We start from the raw sequence: 15,075 nt of genomic DNA, 5'->3' as shown, positions 1-15,075 counted from the left end.
ATGGAACTCCACGGTCTCGTAAGAGACGAGGAGGAATCTCACGGACCATGTATACTTTGAGAAAGTCATGGGATCGTGGCACTTCACGGAGTGCAGCAAGGAGACTGGCTGACAGGATGCGGTCACGACCTGGGCTGGGCAGCAGGGTTTGGGAGAAGGAACCGAGAGCTTCTGGAGCCCTCCGACCGTGTTTCCTCCAGCCCTCTCACTGTTCCACCGCTCAGAGCGCCGCCTGGCCATTTTACTTTCCTCTGTGGCTGAGTCTCTTCCCTTAGCTTGGGTCGTAATTCACCGCGAAGTTGCGTTCTGTTTTCTTGGCCCTATCTGTGCTGCCCTGGAGCACTTGGCGCAGCGCCGAGGCCCGTCCAGCCCTGCAGCAGCACAGACTTGCGGCCCGTTCCTCAGGAGGGCGCGACCCGCCCGGCTCCAGTCCACTCTCCCTGGCCACAGCCCGCTCCTTCGGCTCCGCTTCCTTCCCGGGGGCGGGGCGCACACCTGCCGGGGCCGCCCAGGAAGGCCAGGGTGCAGGCGGGCCCGGCCCCCTCTCCCCTCGGCAGACAGGCGGCCCGCGGCCGCGGAGGGTCAGAGGCGGGGCGTCACGTGATGACGTCGCCTCGCGTGCGGCAGTGGCGAAGTTGACAGACCCGCGAAAATCGACTCTGAGTAGCGCATTTTGTTGATTTTTCCCACTGGTTTTCTTTCCGCGTCTCCCTCCCGCTATGGAGAAGATTTTTTTTTAAAAAATTCAACCGCTGTCGGGACCCGGAAGCGGAAAGGGGCACCTTTGAGGTCGGTACTTCCGGGTCACTGAGAGAGTGCGGGATTCCGGGGCCGAGAGCGGGTGGCGGAGCTGGGACCTCGCGTGATTCTCGGAGCCCGAGGAGGAGCGGTGTCCGGGGCTATGGCTGTGACTCTGGACAAAGACGCTTATTATCGGCGAGTTAAGAGACTGTACAGCAACTGGCGGGTAAGGAAGAGCCCATCATTTTCCCCAGGGAACCCCTCAGCCATCCCATAATAACCCTGCTTCTCGGCGCCCTTTTTTCCCCTTCGGTCAGGAATTCCCGGGTCCCTGTCGCGCTCTTTTTGTTGCTCCCGAGTCACTCACCTCGGGCGGCTGCGAGCGCTGCCCTGTGATAAGGTGCCTCTCGCGGTCGCCCTGCCCTGCGGCCACCACCATCTTCCCCGCGTGCCGGCCCGGTCATGCAGAACAGCCGCCCCTCGCAGCTTCCCGCCCTGGCAGAGGCAGCATCCTTCCTTCCTCCGCGCTCGCGTCTTGCTGCCCCTCCTGCGGTGTTCACACGCACCCACGCACTCGCTTTGTACCTCCAGAACCACGCCAGTCCGCGCCAGGTCCCGCCAGAATTACAACCATCCTCGCATAGGGTGGATGCAGAGGCGAGGAGGATGTGGATCGAGCCCTCCGCGTTTATCATTTGCGAGGCTTTTGCTGGAGTTAAGGGAGATAGTGCTCACGCAAACAGCTTCATATTATAGGCCCTGCCTTGGGCAGCAGAGATCCAACGATGAAAACACGCTGGCATTAGTAATAAAAATTTGTAAGGAGCTATGCTTAAAACCTTGTTAGTTTCCTATGGAGGTAGCGTATCCGGGCACGTGTTCACAAAAGCTGTTTCAAGTCTCGAAAATTGAGCAGTTTTGTTACTTTTAAAGACGTGCATAGCCAAAACCTGGTTTTATGATAGTAATTTATTAATTGAACAAACATCTTGATTGCATTCTGCGGTGCAGTTTGAGCTATGTAACCTAAGTCTGGCCTCTGAACCAAGTCAACAAGGGAAGATTTACAGAAACCTGAAAACAGCCTGACAGAAAAGATCAACCCAGATTTCAGCATAGTAAATTGATTCTGTGCTGGAGGGAAGCTATAAAAATTGGTTGTTTGCCGGATGTGGTGGTGCACGCCTGTAATCCCAGCACTCAGGAGGCTGAGGCAGGAGGATTGCAGCAAGTTTGAGGCCAGCCTGGGCCACAAAGTGAGTTTAGGGCCAGCCTGAACTGCATAGTGAAACCCTGTCTCAAAAAGACCAAAAACAACAACAAAAAAAATTGGTTATTTTTCTGCCATCCATAGGAAAGATGCTTGTGTATATTTCATCTTTTGAGGCTAAATGCATTAGCTGATTGAAAATAAAATGGATTCTTTGTTGCATTTTTATCAAAAGCAAAGAACATGCTAGATAAAAGTTGAAATCTTGTTTTGAATTTTTTCTTTTGTTTTGTTTTGTTTTTGAGACAAGTGTTTCACTGTGTATTCCAGGCTGGCCTTGAACTCACTCTGTAGCTCAAGCTGGCCTTGAACTTACTGCTATCCTCCTGCCTCATCCTGTGGAGTGCTGGCTTTACAGGCTTGTGCTGTTATGCTTGGCAAGAAGGTTTAATTTTTGCTTTATTCTTTTTTCTTGTCAAACACTTTAATAAAGCCCACAAAACATTACCAAGAACTTTGGTGATACTGTGTTGAACCATGGAGCTCCTGCTCCTTTCTGCTTGACTGGACCCTTCCCTATGCAGGAATGTCTAGGGTGTTTATGGTTGTGATTATGTCTAACCATGTAACAAGGTTTTGTACTGCTGGCTGGAGGAACAGAGAGGTTACTCTTTGTCCTGGGGTTCCAGCTTCCTTGATGGGTGAGGGGTACAATGTTCAGGCATACCTGTTAATCATTTGAGACCTATTTGTTAGGACGTCCTGCTATGAATGGTCCTTGACTGCATTCATCTTTTATTTTGAAGAATTCAGTAAAGCATCAGAATAGCAGCTATTTTCAAAGGAAATGCTTGTTTAGTGCATTTATTCATGCAGCCTTTTGGCAGTTGTGAAGATTGGAGAAGATTGTGAAGGTGGCTGTGACCTCCCCTCAAAAATTTGTTGTGCTAGTGAAGAAAACTAATAAGCACTAGCATCCATACTTCTCTTCCTGTCTTGTTCTCTGGCTCCGGTGGCTTGCTTTCTTCTTCTAGGTTGTTCTCTAAGATTAGAAAACTATCTTTTGTGTTTCAGAAAGATTCTTTTTGTTTTGTTTTTTTTTGAGACAGGGTCTCACTTTGTAGTTCAGGCTTGCCTTGAACTCACTACTGCTCACTACTGAACTCACTGCTGCCTCCCCCTCCTGAGTGCTGAGATTATAGGCACCACCATACCTGGCTGGAAAAAATTTTTGAAATCCATACAGTTCCCCTATTCTTTCAGCAAGGCATTGGATTGTCTCCACCCATCTCATTTTGTTCCATTTCATTTTATTTTGGTATTTTGAGATGTCATACTATTTTGCTCGGGTTGGCCTTCAGTTGTTTGGCTCAAGAGATCTACCTGCCTTGGCCTTCCAAGGGGCTGGGGCTATGGGTATGTGCCATTGTGCCAAGCTCCTCAGTTTTTTATAGTTTCTCTGTCTTTGGAGTGGGATAAAGAAATACTATATTAGCTTTTCATTGCTGTGACAATGCTGTGGTCTTTATATAAAGAGGAAAGGAAGGTTGAGATAAACGCACAGACAGGTTAAAGATTTTTTAATTGGTTTGACTTTCATAATTAATTATCTACTTTTGTATTCTTTTGGTTTGGTATGGTTTGGGTTTTTGAGACAGGATTTACTATATATAATGCAAACTGGCGTTGAACTCACTGTATAGCCCATGCTGGCCTCAAGCTTCAGGCGACCCTCCTGCCTCAGTCTTCTGTGTGCTGGGATTATAGGTATGCACCACCACACCTGGCCTGTATTTATTCTTTTATCCCGGTAACCAACTGTAATGCCAGTAGTCAGTAAATAGTGTTGACTGATAAGTTTTCATCTCCATTTCATCTCTATTAAAGAGATTTCTAGTTAGGCTCTAATTGTAGTGACCATAAGTCCAGCTTTTCCCATAACTAATCTATTATCCTTGTGTAATTACTGCTGAAACACCCTTGCCTCAAAATTGTCTGTATGGATAATTTATGTGGTTACCCTCAGTATAGTCAATCTTCAAAAAATTTTCTCTACTAAGGCAGTACTGTTTGTTTCAAAGGAAGATCGCTTCAAAAATTATTTAACCAAGTCATATACACACACAGCCCTTAAAACAATAATACTTTCCTCCGGTATGGTGGTGCCTGCCTATAATCCTAGCATGTGTGGGAGGCTGAGACAAGCGGATTGTTTTAAATTTGAGGTCAATAACATCTGTATTTTGTTTCTTGATTTGTTAATTGTAGGTATTAATGATTATGGTAGATGAGTTAAATTTTTTATACCGTTATTCTCATTCCAAATTCTACACGTACTAGTACTAGTGTAAGTTTCAAGTAGTTTTAAAATTATCTGACACATCATTATGAAAAATTTCAAACAGAAAATTGAAAGAATTTTACAGTGAACACTTCTTTGCCAACCCCCTAGATGGTGATAGCAGCCTGTGGCAAGAGCACCTCAGCAGGCTGTTTGAATCATTGAAAGCTCTAAAAGGTTCGCCATTGCTGCTCTAGATGATGCAGCTAACACATTGTTATACTTTATCACTCATCTATTGATTTCTTCACAGTTTTTAGTAAAGTCAGTATTTATACTGCTTTCTCATGTAAATATTTTCACTATTTGGTGAAATATTAATGATTACCTTTCCTTTTTTCTACAGGTTTTTTTCTCCATGCTAAAAATCAAACTCAGCATTGCGTGACCTACACAAACTTCTTTTCTATGGTCTTTAATTTTTCATTGCTTTGAGGATGGCCTCAAGTTTTTCTTCTTGAAAAAAAATCTCTCTAGCCTTAATTCTTTCCAACAGATCTCTTTTATTCTAAAATTCCCACACTCAGATTTTATTCTGTGTTGGTTTTTCTAAGCCCCTTCCCCTTATGCTGCTCTCCCTTTGGGTTGTTCTCCAGGCCTCTTGCAACTTAGGACTTTCTAATGGTGGGTCCTCTGTAGCTCACATCTGTTTTGGTTTTTTCTTTGTTTTATTGTAGCATTTTCACTTGGTAATAAGTATCGTTTTGTTGTATTAGTTAGCTTTTCATCACTGTGGCAGAATGCCTGGAGTAACAAAGGAATAGGGAGGAAAAGGTTATTTTGACTCATAGTTTTTGGAGGTTGCAGTCCATGGTCAGTTGGCCCCATTGCTTTTGGGCCTGTGATTTGACAACACATGAAGGCAGGAAGTGCATGGCAAAGAGGGCTGCTTATTCCATGGCACCCAGGAAGTGAGTGGGGACAGAGTACGTGGTTGCCTAACTTCCTGCAGCGAGGCCCCCCCTCCCAAATGTTGTGCCCCCTACCGGGAGTTCTTGGACTGGGACCAAGCTTGCAACCCAGGTGCTTTTCAGAGACATTGAAAATCCAGACAGTAGGGTTTGAAGTAATTTTCTGCTCAGAATTTTGAAATCAGTCTTTGTCAGTCTTCAAGCTTTCAGTATTCTGAAAACGCAGGTGAGAATCTATTTTCTGTATATGTGAGAATCTATTTTCTTAAACTTAAAACTCTCCCCTCACATCTTTGAACTTCACAGGGTTGTGCTTGGTACACATGTATGCCTGCTTGTTCCTCTTGCATTGGATCAGAGGACCCCTTTTTAATCACAAACTCAACATCCTTCCGTGCTGAGATCTTGTAGTGTTTTTATCATTTTTTTCCCTCCATTTCTTAAGTGATTTCTTTTTTCTTCCTGCAATTCCTATTCAGTAATTTTGGATCTCATGGATTAAGTCTGTTTTAGTTTAATTTTATATTTCATCTCTGTCTTAAACTCACAGGGACTATTTAGCTTTATTTTGCCATGTTTTATTTTTTTAAATGAAGATTTTTTTATTTCTAAGTTCTTACCCTCTGTTCTATCACAAATGCACTATACAGTCCTGTACGTTGTTACATTTCCATCATCACTGGACTGTGTATGAGTAGTAATTCTGAAAGATTGTAAGAGAACAGAAGTATTCTATCACGTAGTGATATGGTAGCCCTTGTCTTAATGTGTTTGTGGTGGTGCTACTGAAAAACCTGCACTGTTAGGCTTCAAGGTACAGTGCATGCAGTTATGTATAGTACATACTACTTGACAGTGATAACTCATGACTGTGTCACTAGTTTTTGTATTTACTTTTTGTCATTACTTTTAGAGGGGAGCGTGCTAGGGATTAAACCAAGGCCTTGTGTATGCAAGGCAAGAACTCTACCACTGAGCCATATCCCCAGCCCCTGTCATTACTTTATACTTCTACTTATTAAAGAACATTTACTGTGAAACAGTATTCTGTGTTACAGTGGCAGTACCCTCTTATATCTTGTGATTGTCGCATCTCTTAATTGCTGCCATCGGGTTTGTATAAGAACACACTGTGCAGCTGGGCGTGGTGGTAGTACACACCTGCAATCCTAGCACCTGGGAGGCTGAGGCAGGAGGATCACCAGAAATTTGTAGCAAGCCTGGGCTACATAGTTCAAGGCCAGCCTGAACTGCATAGTGCAACCCTGTCTCAAAAAAACAACAAAAAACTGATTGCAAGTTCTGCATGTATGAGACCTTTGAACTGGAAGGTATTACTCTAGAGTATGGGATGATTTTATTCCATGGAAAACCCCCAGATGTCAGTATCTAAAAATGTTTTCTAGCCAGGCTAGAAAACATTATACACTATAATGTTAGCAACAAACTCTATAGTTGCCAGGCTAGAAAACTATTATACACCTATAATCCTAACGTTAGGGAAGCAGAGACAGGAAGATTGTCATCAGTTTGAGATTAGCCTGGGCTATGTAGTGAGCTCACACCAGCCTGAATTGCATAGCAAGACCCTGTCTCAAAAAACTATTAAAAAAAAACTGTAAATAAATAAATAGATAAATAAGTCTTCTCTGAATTCAATCAGAATGTTCCCAGAAAAGTTCTTTTTATTCATTTATTTTTTCACCTCATCTTGACATTTCTTCCCAGTTATTCAGAATGCAGACTTTCTTGTAATTGCCTAATAGCGTGTTTCCTTTTGCTGTTGTTGTTTTGTTTTGTTTTGTTTTTCCAGTACCAGGGATCGAACTCATGACCTTGCACTTGCCGGGCAGGCACTATGCCACTGAGCTAAATCCCCAGCCCCTTGTTGTTGTTGTTGTTTTGTTTTGTTTTGTGCGTGTTTCCTTTTGCTAGGCCTGGCATCTGAGTCCGGAACATTTCTGGGCCCATTTCTTCACAAAAGGCTTTTAAAGAGTGTTAGTCTTTTACAGAGGGATTAATAGTTGCCCAGCTTCTGAGAACTGAAGGTGCAGCTCTTAGCTTGTTTTGTTGATCAGACCTTCTTTTTCGAGCCCTCAGCTTACCACATACATGTGTACCTGTTCCACCTCCCTGATACTTAGTGGCTTCTGCGTTCTGGGTCCTTCAGGGCTCTACAGCTGTATACTCTTCTCATCTATATCTTCCCAGTAGGCATGCTTGTTAGTTATTTAAGGAGCAGCTACCCTAGAGCTGCTCAGTCATTACCACACTATCCATTCTTTTAACATCTTCCAGGAAACTACTGAACTATTTCAACTTAAATACATTTTAAAGTGATATTTTGTTTCACTACAAATGGAAAATTGTGTTACTTATGAAAAATAAAAAGTAGCTCTTAAAAACAGAGATAATATAAACACAGCTGTGTTGTCAGATTATGGCAGGTGTTAAGAACTGGCACCAGGCAGATACATTCTTAATAGAGATTAAAAGAGAATTCAAAATTGTATAATCTTTTTTTATCTGTTGATTGAATATTTGAAGCCATGTATGGGTGCCATCTAAAAGTAATTTTTCAGATTGCACACTTTTTAAAGACATGTTACACTGTGTATTCTGTAATAATCATCAATTAGCTAATCTTTGAACTCAGTAACAGCAGAATTATGACCTATAGTAGTGTTTTAGTAAACAGTTATTTTAATCTTTAAAAGTAATGGCAACTATCTAAATAGTAGTTCCTGTTGGGAGACACTCTGTGTGCATTTTATTAACTCATAATTCCTAAGACAACACTTACAGGTGACAAGAGCAGTGAAACTGGAAATCAGAAAGGTTAGCTCACAATACATAGTAGAGTCAAGGATTAAAACCCATGTGGTCTGGCTCTGAAGGGAGCCCTTGCATATTTGGAAAAGGGAAGATAGTTGAAGAACCTTTCCTGATAACTATGGACATTCTTTGTTACTAGACTGAAATTCAAGTCATAATCTCCTAAAAGTTGTAATGTGCAATCTGAATGTACAGCTGTGACCTTTTCATACTCCAAGTATTAAGTCTGTCTTGCACCTTTCATCTTTTATCCATGGGATGACTTTGCAACATAAATTGCTTATTTGGAAGATACTAGTTCCTTCAGCTGTGCAAATCTCCCAAATGTTGACATATTTCTTTGTATAATATCAAAGAAATCATATGTTAATGTCACCCCAGAGTTCTTCAGAAAAGTCCTAAGTAGGAGACTTCCAAGTTCACAGTGACAGATGAAAGCTTTGCAAATTTTTTTCTATTTTTTGCATGAAAACTCAAATTTTACTGGCAACACATTCTGTTGTCCTGAAGTTGACAGACCCGCTTCAGTTGTGAGAACCTGTATGCTTAGGTACTCAAAGTCTGTTGAGCACAGCTTACTGCTCAGATAACTACAAATGCTTGTCCTTGAGACAACTATCACATCCTAGTGTGAACCTGTCATTTTCTTTACCCACAATAATTTTTTTAATGGCTGTTTGTTTTTGTTTTTGTTTTGTTGAGATAGGGTCTCCTATGTAGTCCAGGCTGGCTTTAAATGCCACATGTAGTCCAGGCTGGCTGCTAGCTCACTATCCTCCTACTTCAGCCTCTCAAGTACTAGGGTTATAGGCATGGGCCGCTGCTCCCAGCTGATAATAATTATTGCATCAAGGAGATTCTTAAGTGAATTAGTACTTTGTCTCCAGTGTATAGTAGTGAAATGTGAGTTGATGACACTGCTTTGAGTCATACTAAGGCACTAGCAGTTTTAACTATCATTGCTTTTGCATCATAGTAAGAACTAACGATAAAAAATTACCAACCTAAAGGAGTGGGGAGGGCCTTAGAGAATAATGTTGGTGTAAAAAACACAACCGAAAGGAAAAAAAAATTCCTCAGTGGAGAGGTACATATAGGTAACTTCTTTGCATTATTTATTTTATTGTAGAGAATTACAACAGAATCTTCAATTTGTTTGTATTTGTGGTGCTAGAGTTTGAATCTAGGATGTTCACACTGAGCTATATCTCCAGGCCTTTAAATTTTTTTTGTTTTGTTTTGAAACCAAAAAAGAGTCTTGCAAAGTGCCCAGGCTGGGCTACAACTTTTAGAGTTCCTGCCTCAGCCTCACAGAGTGCTGGCATTGCAAACATAGGTCACCACACCCGGCTCAGTGAATTCTTACTGACAACTAGAAGCTTTAAAATGTAGGAGTCTCTTGGGGCTGGGGATTTAGCTCAGTGGCAAAGCGCCTGCCTGGCAAGCGCAAGGTCGTGAGTTCAGTTCCTGGTACTGGAGAAAAACCAAAAAAAAAAAAAAAAAAATGTAGGAGTCTCATGTAGGTGTTTTTCTTTACTTCTTAGGGAAAGTCAGAATTATTCTTTTTTTTTTTTGTGGGAGGGATTTCTTTTTGCAACAGGGTCTCTCACTAGGCAGTTCAGGTTTGCCTTGAGCTTACTTTGTAGCCCAGACGGGTCTCAAACTCACAACCATCATCCTGCCTCGGCCTCCCAAGTGCTGGGATTACAGGCTTGCACCACCATGCCCAGCCTTCAGAATTATATTTTTTTTTGTCATAGAGCTTTTCTAGAGTAGCTTATGGTTGAAGGGCACACATACCTTGATTTCAGAACTTAATACAAAGCTACATTAATCAGAACAGTGTAGAACTGGCTTAAGGACAGACTTTTAGCTCAATGGAGTAGAATTGAGAGCCCAGAAATAAATTTATGTTTATGGTCATTTGATTGACAGGGGTATCAAGACAATTGAGGGGAAGATTTCTTTCCAACAGATGAGATCGTGAAGGATATTCACAAGCAAAAGAGTGAAGTTTGGCCCTTCATACCACAAAAATCACTTCAGAATAAATCACACCTAAATGTAAGCACTAAAACTAAACTCTGATAGAAGTACTATATATCAAACTGGGTGTGGTAGTCCACACTTGTAATCCCAGCACTCAAGAGGCTGAGGCCAGAGGGTTGTCATGAGTTCAAGGCCAGCCTGGGTTCTGCAGTGAGTTCAAGGCCAACCTGGGCTACATAGGAAGATCCTGTCTCAAAAAAAACAAAATGAAACAAAACAAAAAAAAAACACTAAAAAAGAAAAAGAAGTACTATACATCTTCATGGCCTTGGGTTAATAAGCAGACTCTCAAGTAATACACCAGAAGCAGAAGAAAACAGATAGATTGGGCTTCTGCAAAATTAGAAAGTGATGGGGCCAGGGATCTAGCTCAGTGGCACAAGCACCTGCCTGGCAAGTGCAAGGTCCTAAGTTCAATTTCCAGTACCCAGGGGGAAAAAAAAAAAAAGAAAATTTTTTGCTGTAAAGTATACTTTTAAGCAAATGACGGGCTCACAGAATGAGAGAAAATAGTTGCAAAATCATGTCTGATAAAGGACTTGAATCTAGAACATAAAGATTCCTACAACTCATAGAGCAGTAGTCCACCTAGAAATCGGACAAATGATCTGAATGGGAATTTCTCCAAAAAGATATAATGGTGTTATCATTAGCGATCAGGGAAATGCAAATCCAAACTATACTAAGATACTAATTTATATCCCATTTGATACTATAAGAAGAAAGATAATAAGTGTTGGCTTGAGGAAAAATTGGATCCTTCATAGTTCCTATTAGGAACATAAAATGATGTAGTCACTGGAAAGCAATTTTGTGGCTCCTCAAAAAGTTAGACATCGGAGGATTGTTGCGAGTTTCAGACCAGCCTGGGCTACAAAGTGAACTCAAGGCTAGCCTGAGCTGCATGGTGAGACTCTGTCTCAAAAAGACAACAAAAAAAGTTAGACATGGAGTTGCCATATGACTGAACAATTCCTCTCCTAGGTATCTGTCCAAGAGAAGTACATGAACATGAAAATTTATATGCAGGCCATGTGTGGTGGCACACTTGTGAACCCAGCACTCCGGGAGGTTTGAGGCAGGAGGATCATAAGGTTGAGCTCAGTGCTGGCAACTTAGTGACTTGGCAAGATCCTATCTTAAATTTTAAGACAGCTGGGGGTGTAGCTCATTCAGATGTACTGGCTTTAGTCCCCACTATCAAAGGTGGGGGAAAGGATGTATGCAGCATTGTTGATATTAGCCAAAGGTGGAAACAATCCAAATACATAATCAGTTGATGATTGCATTGATATATACATCCAGTGAGATATTTGGTTATGAAAAAGAATACTACAAAACAGATGAACCTTGAAAACATGGTAAGTGAAAAAAACCAGACACAAAAACCACATATGATAATTCTATTTATATGAAATATCCAGAATAGGCAGATCCATAGAGACAGGTTAGTAGTTGCTTGTCTGGAGAAGAGACAGAGAAAGACAAAGAATAATTGCTAATGGGCCAGGATTTTTGGGAAGGAGATGAAAATATTCTAAAATTAGGTCATGCTCATGGTTGCATACCTGGGTATTATAAACATTGCAGTGTATACTCTTTTCTTGTTTGTTTGTTTTGTTTTGTCTTTTCCGGTACCGGGAATCGAACTCACAATGTTGCCCTTGCCAGGCAGATGCTGTGCCGCTGAGCTAAATCCCCAGCCCCTACAGTGTATACTTTTGAGTGGGGGAATTTTATTGTTCGTGAATTCTATGTGAAACTATTCAAAAAATAAAGAGTAACATATAGTGAGATCATCAGGCAGGCGTGAACCTTAAACTTGGAATTTCTATTAGAAAATAACCTTACCTATCCTGGGTAGATACTAAGGTCTGTATTTCTCTTTTGCTAATGTGCAAAGAAAATAACTAAATTACCTGCTTTTTGCAGAAAGGAGAAGATGAGTATGCCAGCGTTGATGCGATTGTTGTATCAGTGGGTGTTGATGAAGAAATTGTTTATGCCAAATCAACTGCCTTACAGGTGAGAGATTTATATGATTTTTAGCCCTTATGATCTATTGCACTGTAGTAGCCACATTAAAATTGAGTTCCTGGGTCTGAATATGCTACTAAGTTGCAGAGCATGTGCTCAGTATTCAGGAGGCTCTGGATGTGATCCACAGCATCACCAGAAAATTCTCTCAGTCCTACCAGCTATATTTCAGGTTCTCCATGAAGGCTGCCATTCAGATAGAGGATCTCTAGTGTCACATAACGTTCAGTTGGATTTAGCACTGATTTAGAATATAGGAAAAAAGAAGCATATAATATGTATAAATTTAGCTGCATTTAACAGAAAAATCTTAAGTAAAGGTGATTGAAGCAGTATTTCTTTTCTGTAGTATTCAGGGACCCAGGCTTTTCTCATGTCTGTTCTGCTGTCTGAATTATAGCATTCATGCTCAGGGTACAGAATTGCTTATACAACTCCAGTCACTGCAGCTGTGTATTCCATAAGCAAAAACATGCAGAAAGGGAAGAAAATGACTTGCTTAAATTCCCACACAGGCCAGGTGTGGTGGTACACACCTGTAATCCCACCACTGGAGAGGCTGAGGCAGGAGGATTGCCAACCTGAACTGAATAGTGAAACCCTGTCTTAAGAAAAAGACCAAAAAAATGTCCCACACAATACTTCCACTTACAAGTTAATTTTCTTTGCATGGGGGTGGGGTGGGTGGAGACAGGGTCTCACTATATAGTTGAAGCTGGCTAAGAAAGATGAGAAATGAATAATTGGTATGCAGCTTGCTATCTTCAGGGTAGAATGCATACTAAGGATGTTCTCTGACTTGTTTTATGTAGTTTTGTTACACGTAAACAGTGATAGAGCCGAGTATAGTGGCCCATGCCTCTAATCCTAGCACTCAGGAGGCTGAGGCAGGAGGATCGCTGTGAGTTCAAGGCCAGCCTGAACTACATGACAGTGGGACCCTATCTCTAAAAGGCAAACTAGTGCTACTGTTCCTATAAACATAAACTGTCCGGAGACTGAGGGTGGACTGGTTGTTAACACATATAAGGCCCTGTGTATAACGCCAGCACCAAAAGAATATAAAAAGAAACACAAGTCGTACACATGATTTGATGGTTTGTATTATGGAACATTTCAAGGAGGTAAAGTAACTGATTAAGTAATTAATGTACCCACTATCCAGTTTTAATGAATTGTCAACTTCTGGCCAAGCTTGTTGCCTTTGTATCCACATTGAAGCCATCTCACCCTGGGTTATTTTGAATTTAACTCCAAATATTTATCTATTAATACATTGATAACTTGATTAACAAACTTAAATTTGTTTTATGATCTTGGGAAAGATGGCCACGGTTGTAGTCATCACCTGACGTGGTTTATGAACAGAGTCAAAATTTTGTGAAATGCTTTTCTTGAGAACTGCATTATTTGCAAGCAGAAGCATCCATGAAGTGAGGTACTACTGTATTTCTGTACATGAGTCAGTTCATTTTTTTTTTTAATCTGTAAATACTGTTGTTACTGTTATTTTCTCCCACAGACATGGCTCTTTGGTTACGAACTAACTGATACAATCATGGTCTTCTGTGATGACAAAATCATCTTTATGGCCAGCAAGAAAAAAGTGGAGTTCTTGAAACAGATTGCCAACACAAAGGGCAATGAGAATGCTAATGGAGCCCCTGCCATAACACTGCTCGTACGAGAAAAGGTCAGGACTGACAGTGTGTCATAATGGGAAAGTTCCAAAGTCATGAATGCAAAGGAATAGTAGCTGATTATGGTTGTAATTACAGCGTTCTGTCATATTTTTACTGTTGTTAGAAAGAACATTGTTCTAAAACCCTATTAGTTCTGCAGCAAACTTAAGTAAGCTATGGAATTCTAGTAAATACGGACTTTATCTAGCCTTTCTCCAGGGTACCGTTAATATGTTGGTTTCACCTGAGTACTTTATTTAGAGCAGATAACCTTAAATATCTTTAAGAAAATCTACCAGGCCTGGTGATGCACACCTGCATTCCCAGCACTCGGGAGGTGGAGCCAGGAGGAGCACCGCAAGTTAAGGCTTGCCCGTGCTACATAGTGAATTCAAGGCCATCTTGGACTATATAGTGAGACTCTGTCTCAAAAAAAAAAGAGGAAAATGTATATATGCCAGATGACTGAGATTATTTTAAAATATTTTGTTCATATTCTCATTTTATAATTAAAATATATATTCAGTATAAAAACATTTGTGTATAGTTCCAGTTTCTATCAAATATGATCTTTTGTGTCATACTGCCCACCTAAACAGGAATTTTTTTTTTTTTTTTTTCTTTCAGAATTTTGTTCACCTATGTGTTCCTCAGCTTTTCTTAAAATGAATAATCTTGTCAATTTACATGCTTTCATTTAAGCATATAAAAATACCCAAAGAAATTTTGTGTTGACCTTTACTGTATTATAATCTCTCTTTTAAAAGTATGTAGGGAGGGGGGCTGGGGATTTAGCTCAGCGGCAAAGCACCTGCCTGGCAAGCGCAAGGTCGTGAGTTTGGTTCCCAGTACCAGAGAAAAACAAAAAACAAAAACAAAACAAAAAAAAAAGTATGTAGGGAGGGATTAGGGCAGAATTTATTCTTTCCATGGTGTGTAGAATATTCCTGTCCCGTTAATGGTTAGAGCACAGATACGTAATTCTAAAACTAACAGACCCCTGTGTTTCCCTGTGGCACTGATAGAATGAAAGTAATAAGAACAGCTTTGACAAAATGATTGAAGCTATTAAAGAAAGTAAGAACGGCAAGAAGATTGGAGTATTCAGCAAAGACAAGTTCCCTGGAGAGTTCATGAAGAGCTGGAATGACTGCCTCAACAAAGAGGGCTTTGACAAGGTAAGAATGCTGTTGGGAAGCAGCAGATTGAGGGCCGAGCAGGCAGCAGTGTAATGGGCCTGCAGAACAGATTTCACAGGACATGTGTTTT

General features: G+C 41.1%; 1 protein-coding gene across 2 annotated transcripts in view; it reads left to right on the top strand.

The window, feature by feature from the left end:
- Positions 1-795: 795 nt before the first annotated feature.
- The window catches only part of Supt16h (suppressor of Ty 16 homolog (S. cerevisiae)), a 39,989-nt gene continuing 25,709 nt past the window's right edge, over positions 796-15,075 (top strand). The window contains exons 1-5 of one of the 2 annotated variants that reach the window (XM_013508580.1): positions 800-967; positions 9,974-10,102; positions 12,020-12,112; positions 13,647-13,817; positions 14,832-14,984. In XM_013508580.1, the coding sequence (XP_013364034.1) occupies positions 13,683-13,817; positions 14,832-14,984 (288 nt within the window). In that variant the 5' untranslated portion in view covers positions 800-967; positions 9,974-10,102; positions 12,020-12,112; positions 13,647-13,682. Of the gene's footprint in view, positions 968-9,973; positions 10,103-12,019; positions 12,113-13,646; positions 13,818-14,831; positions 14,985-15,075 lie in introns of both variants that reach the window. The other variant, XM_005412116.2, reaches the window with a different exon arrangement.

The sequence above is a fragment of the Chinchilla lanigera genome, unplaced genomic scaffold (assembly GCF_000276665.1).
Source record: "Chinchilla lanigera isolate Chin_1 unplaced genomic scaffold, ChiLan1.0 scaffold00149, whole genome shotgun sequence".
NCBI lineage: Eukaryota > Metazoa > Chordata > Mammalia > Rodentia > Chinchillidae > Chinchilla > Chinchilla lanigera.
The sequence above is the reverse complement of the archived record's forward strand: the minus strand, read 5'-3'. Positions and strand labels throughout refer to the sequence as shown.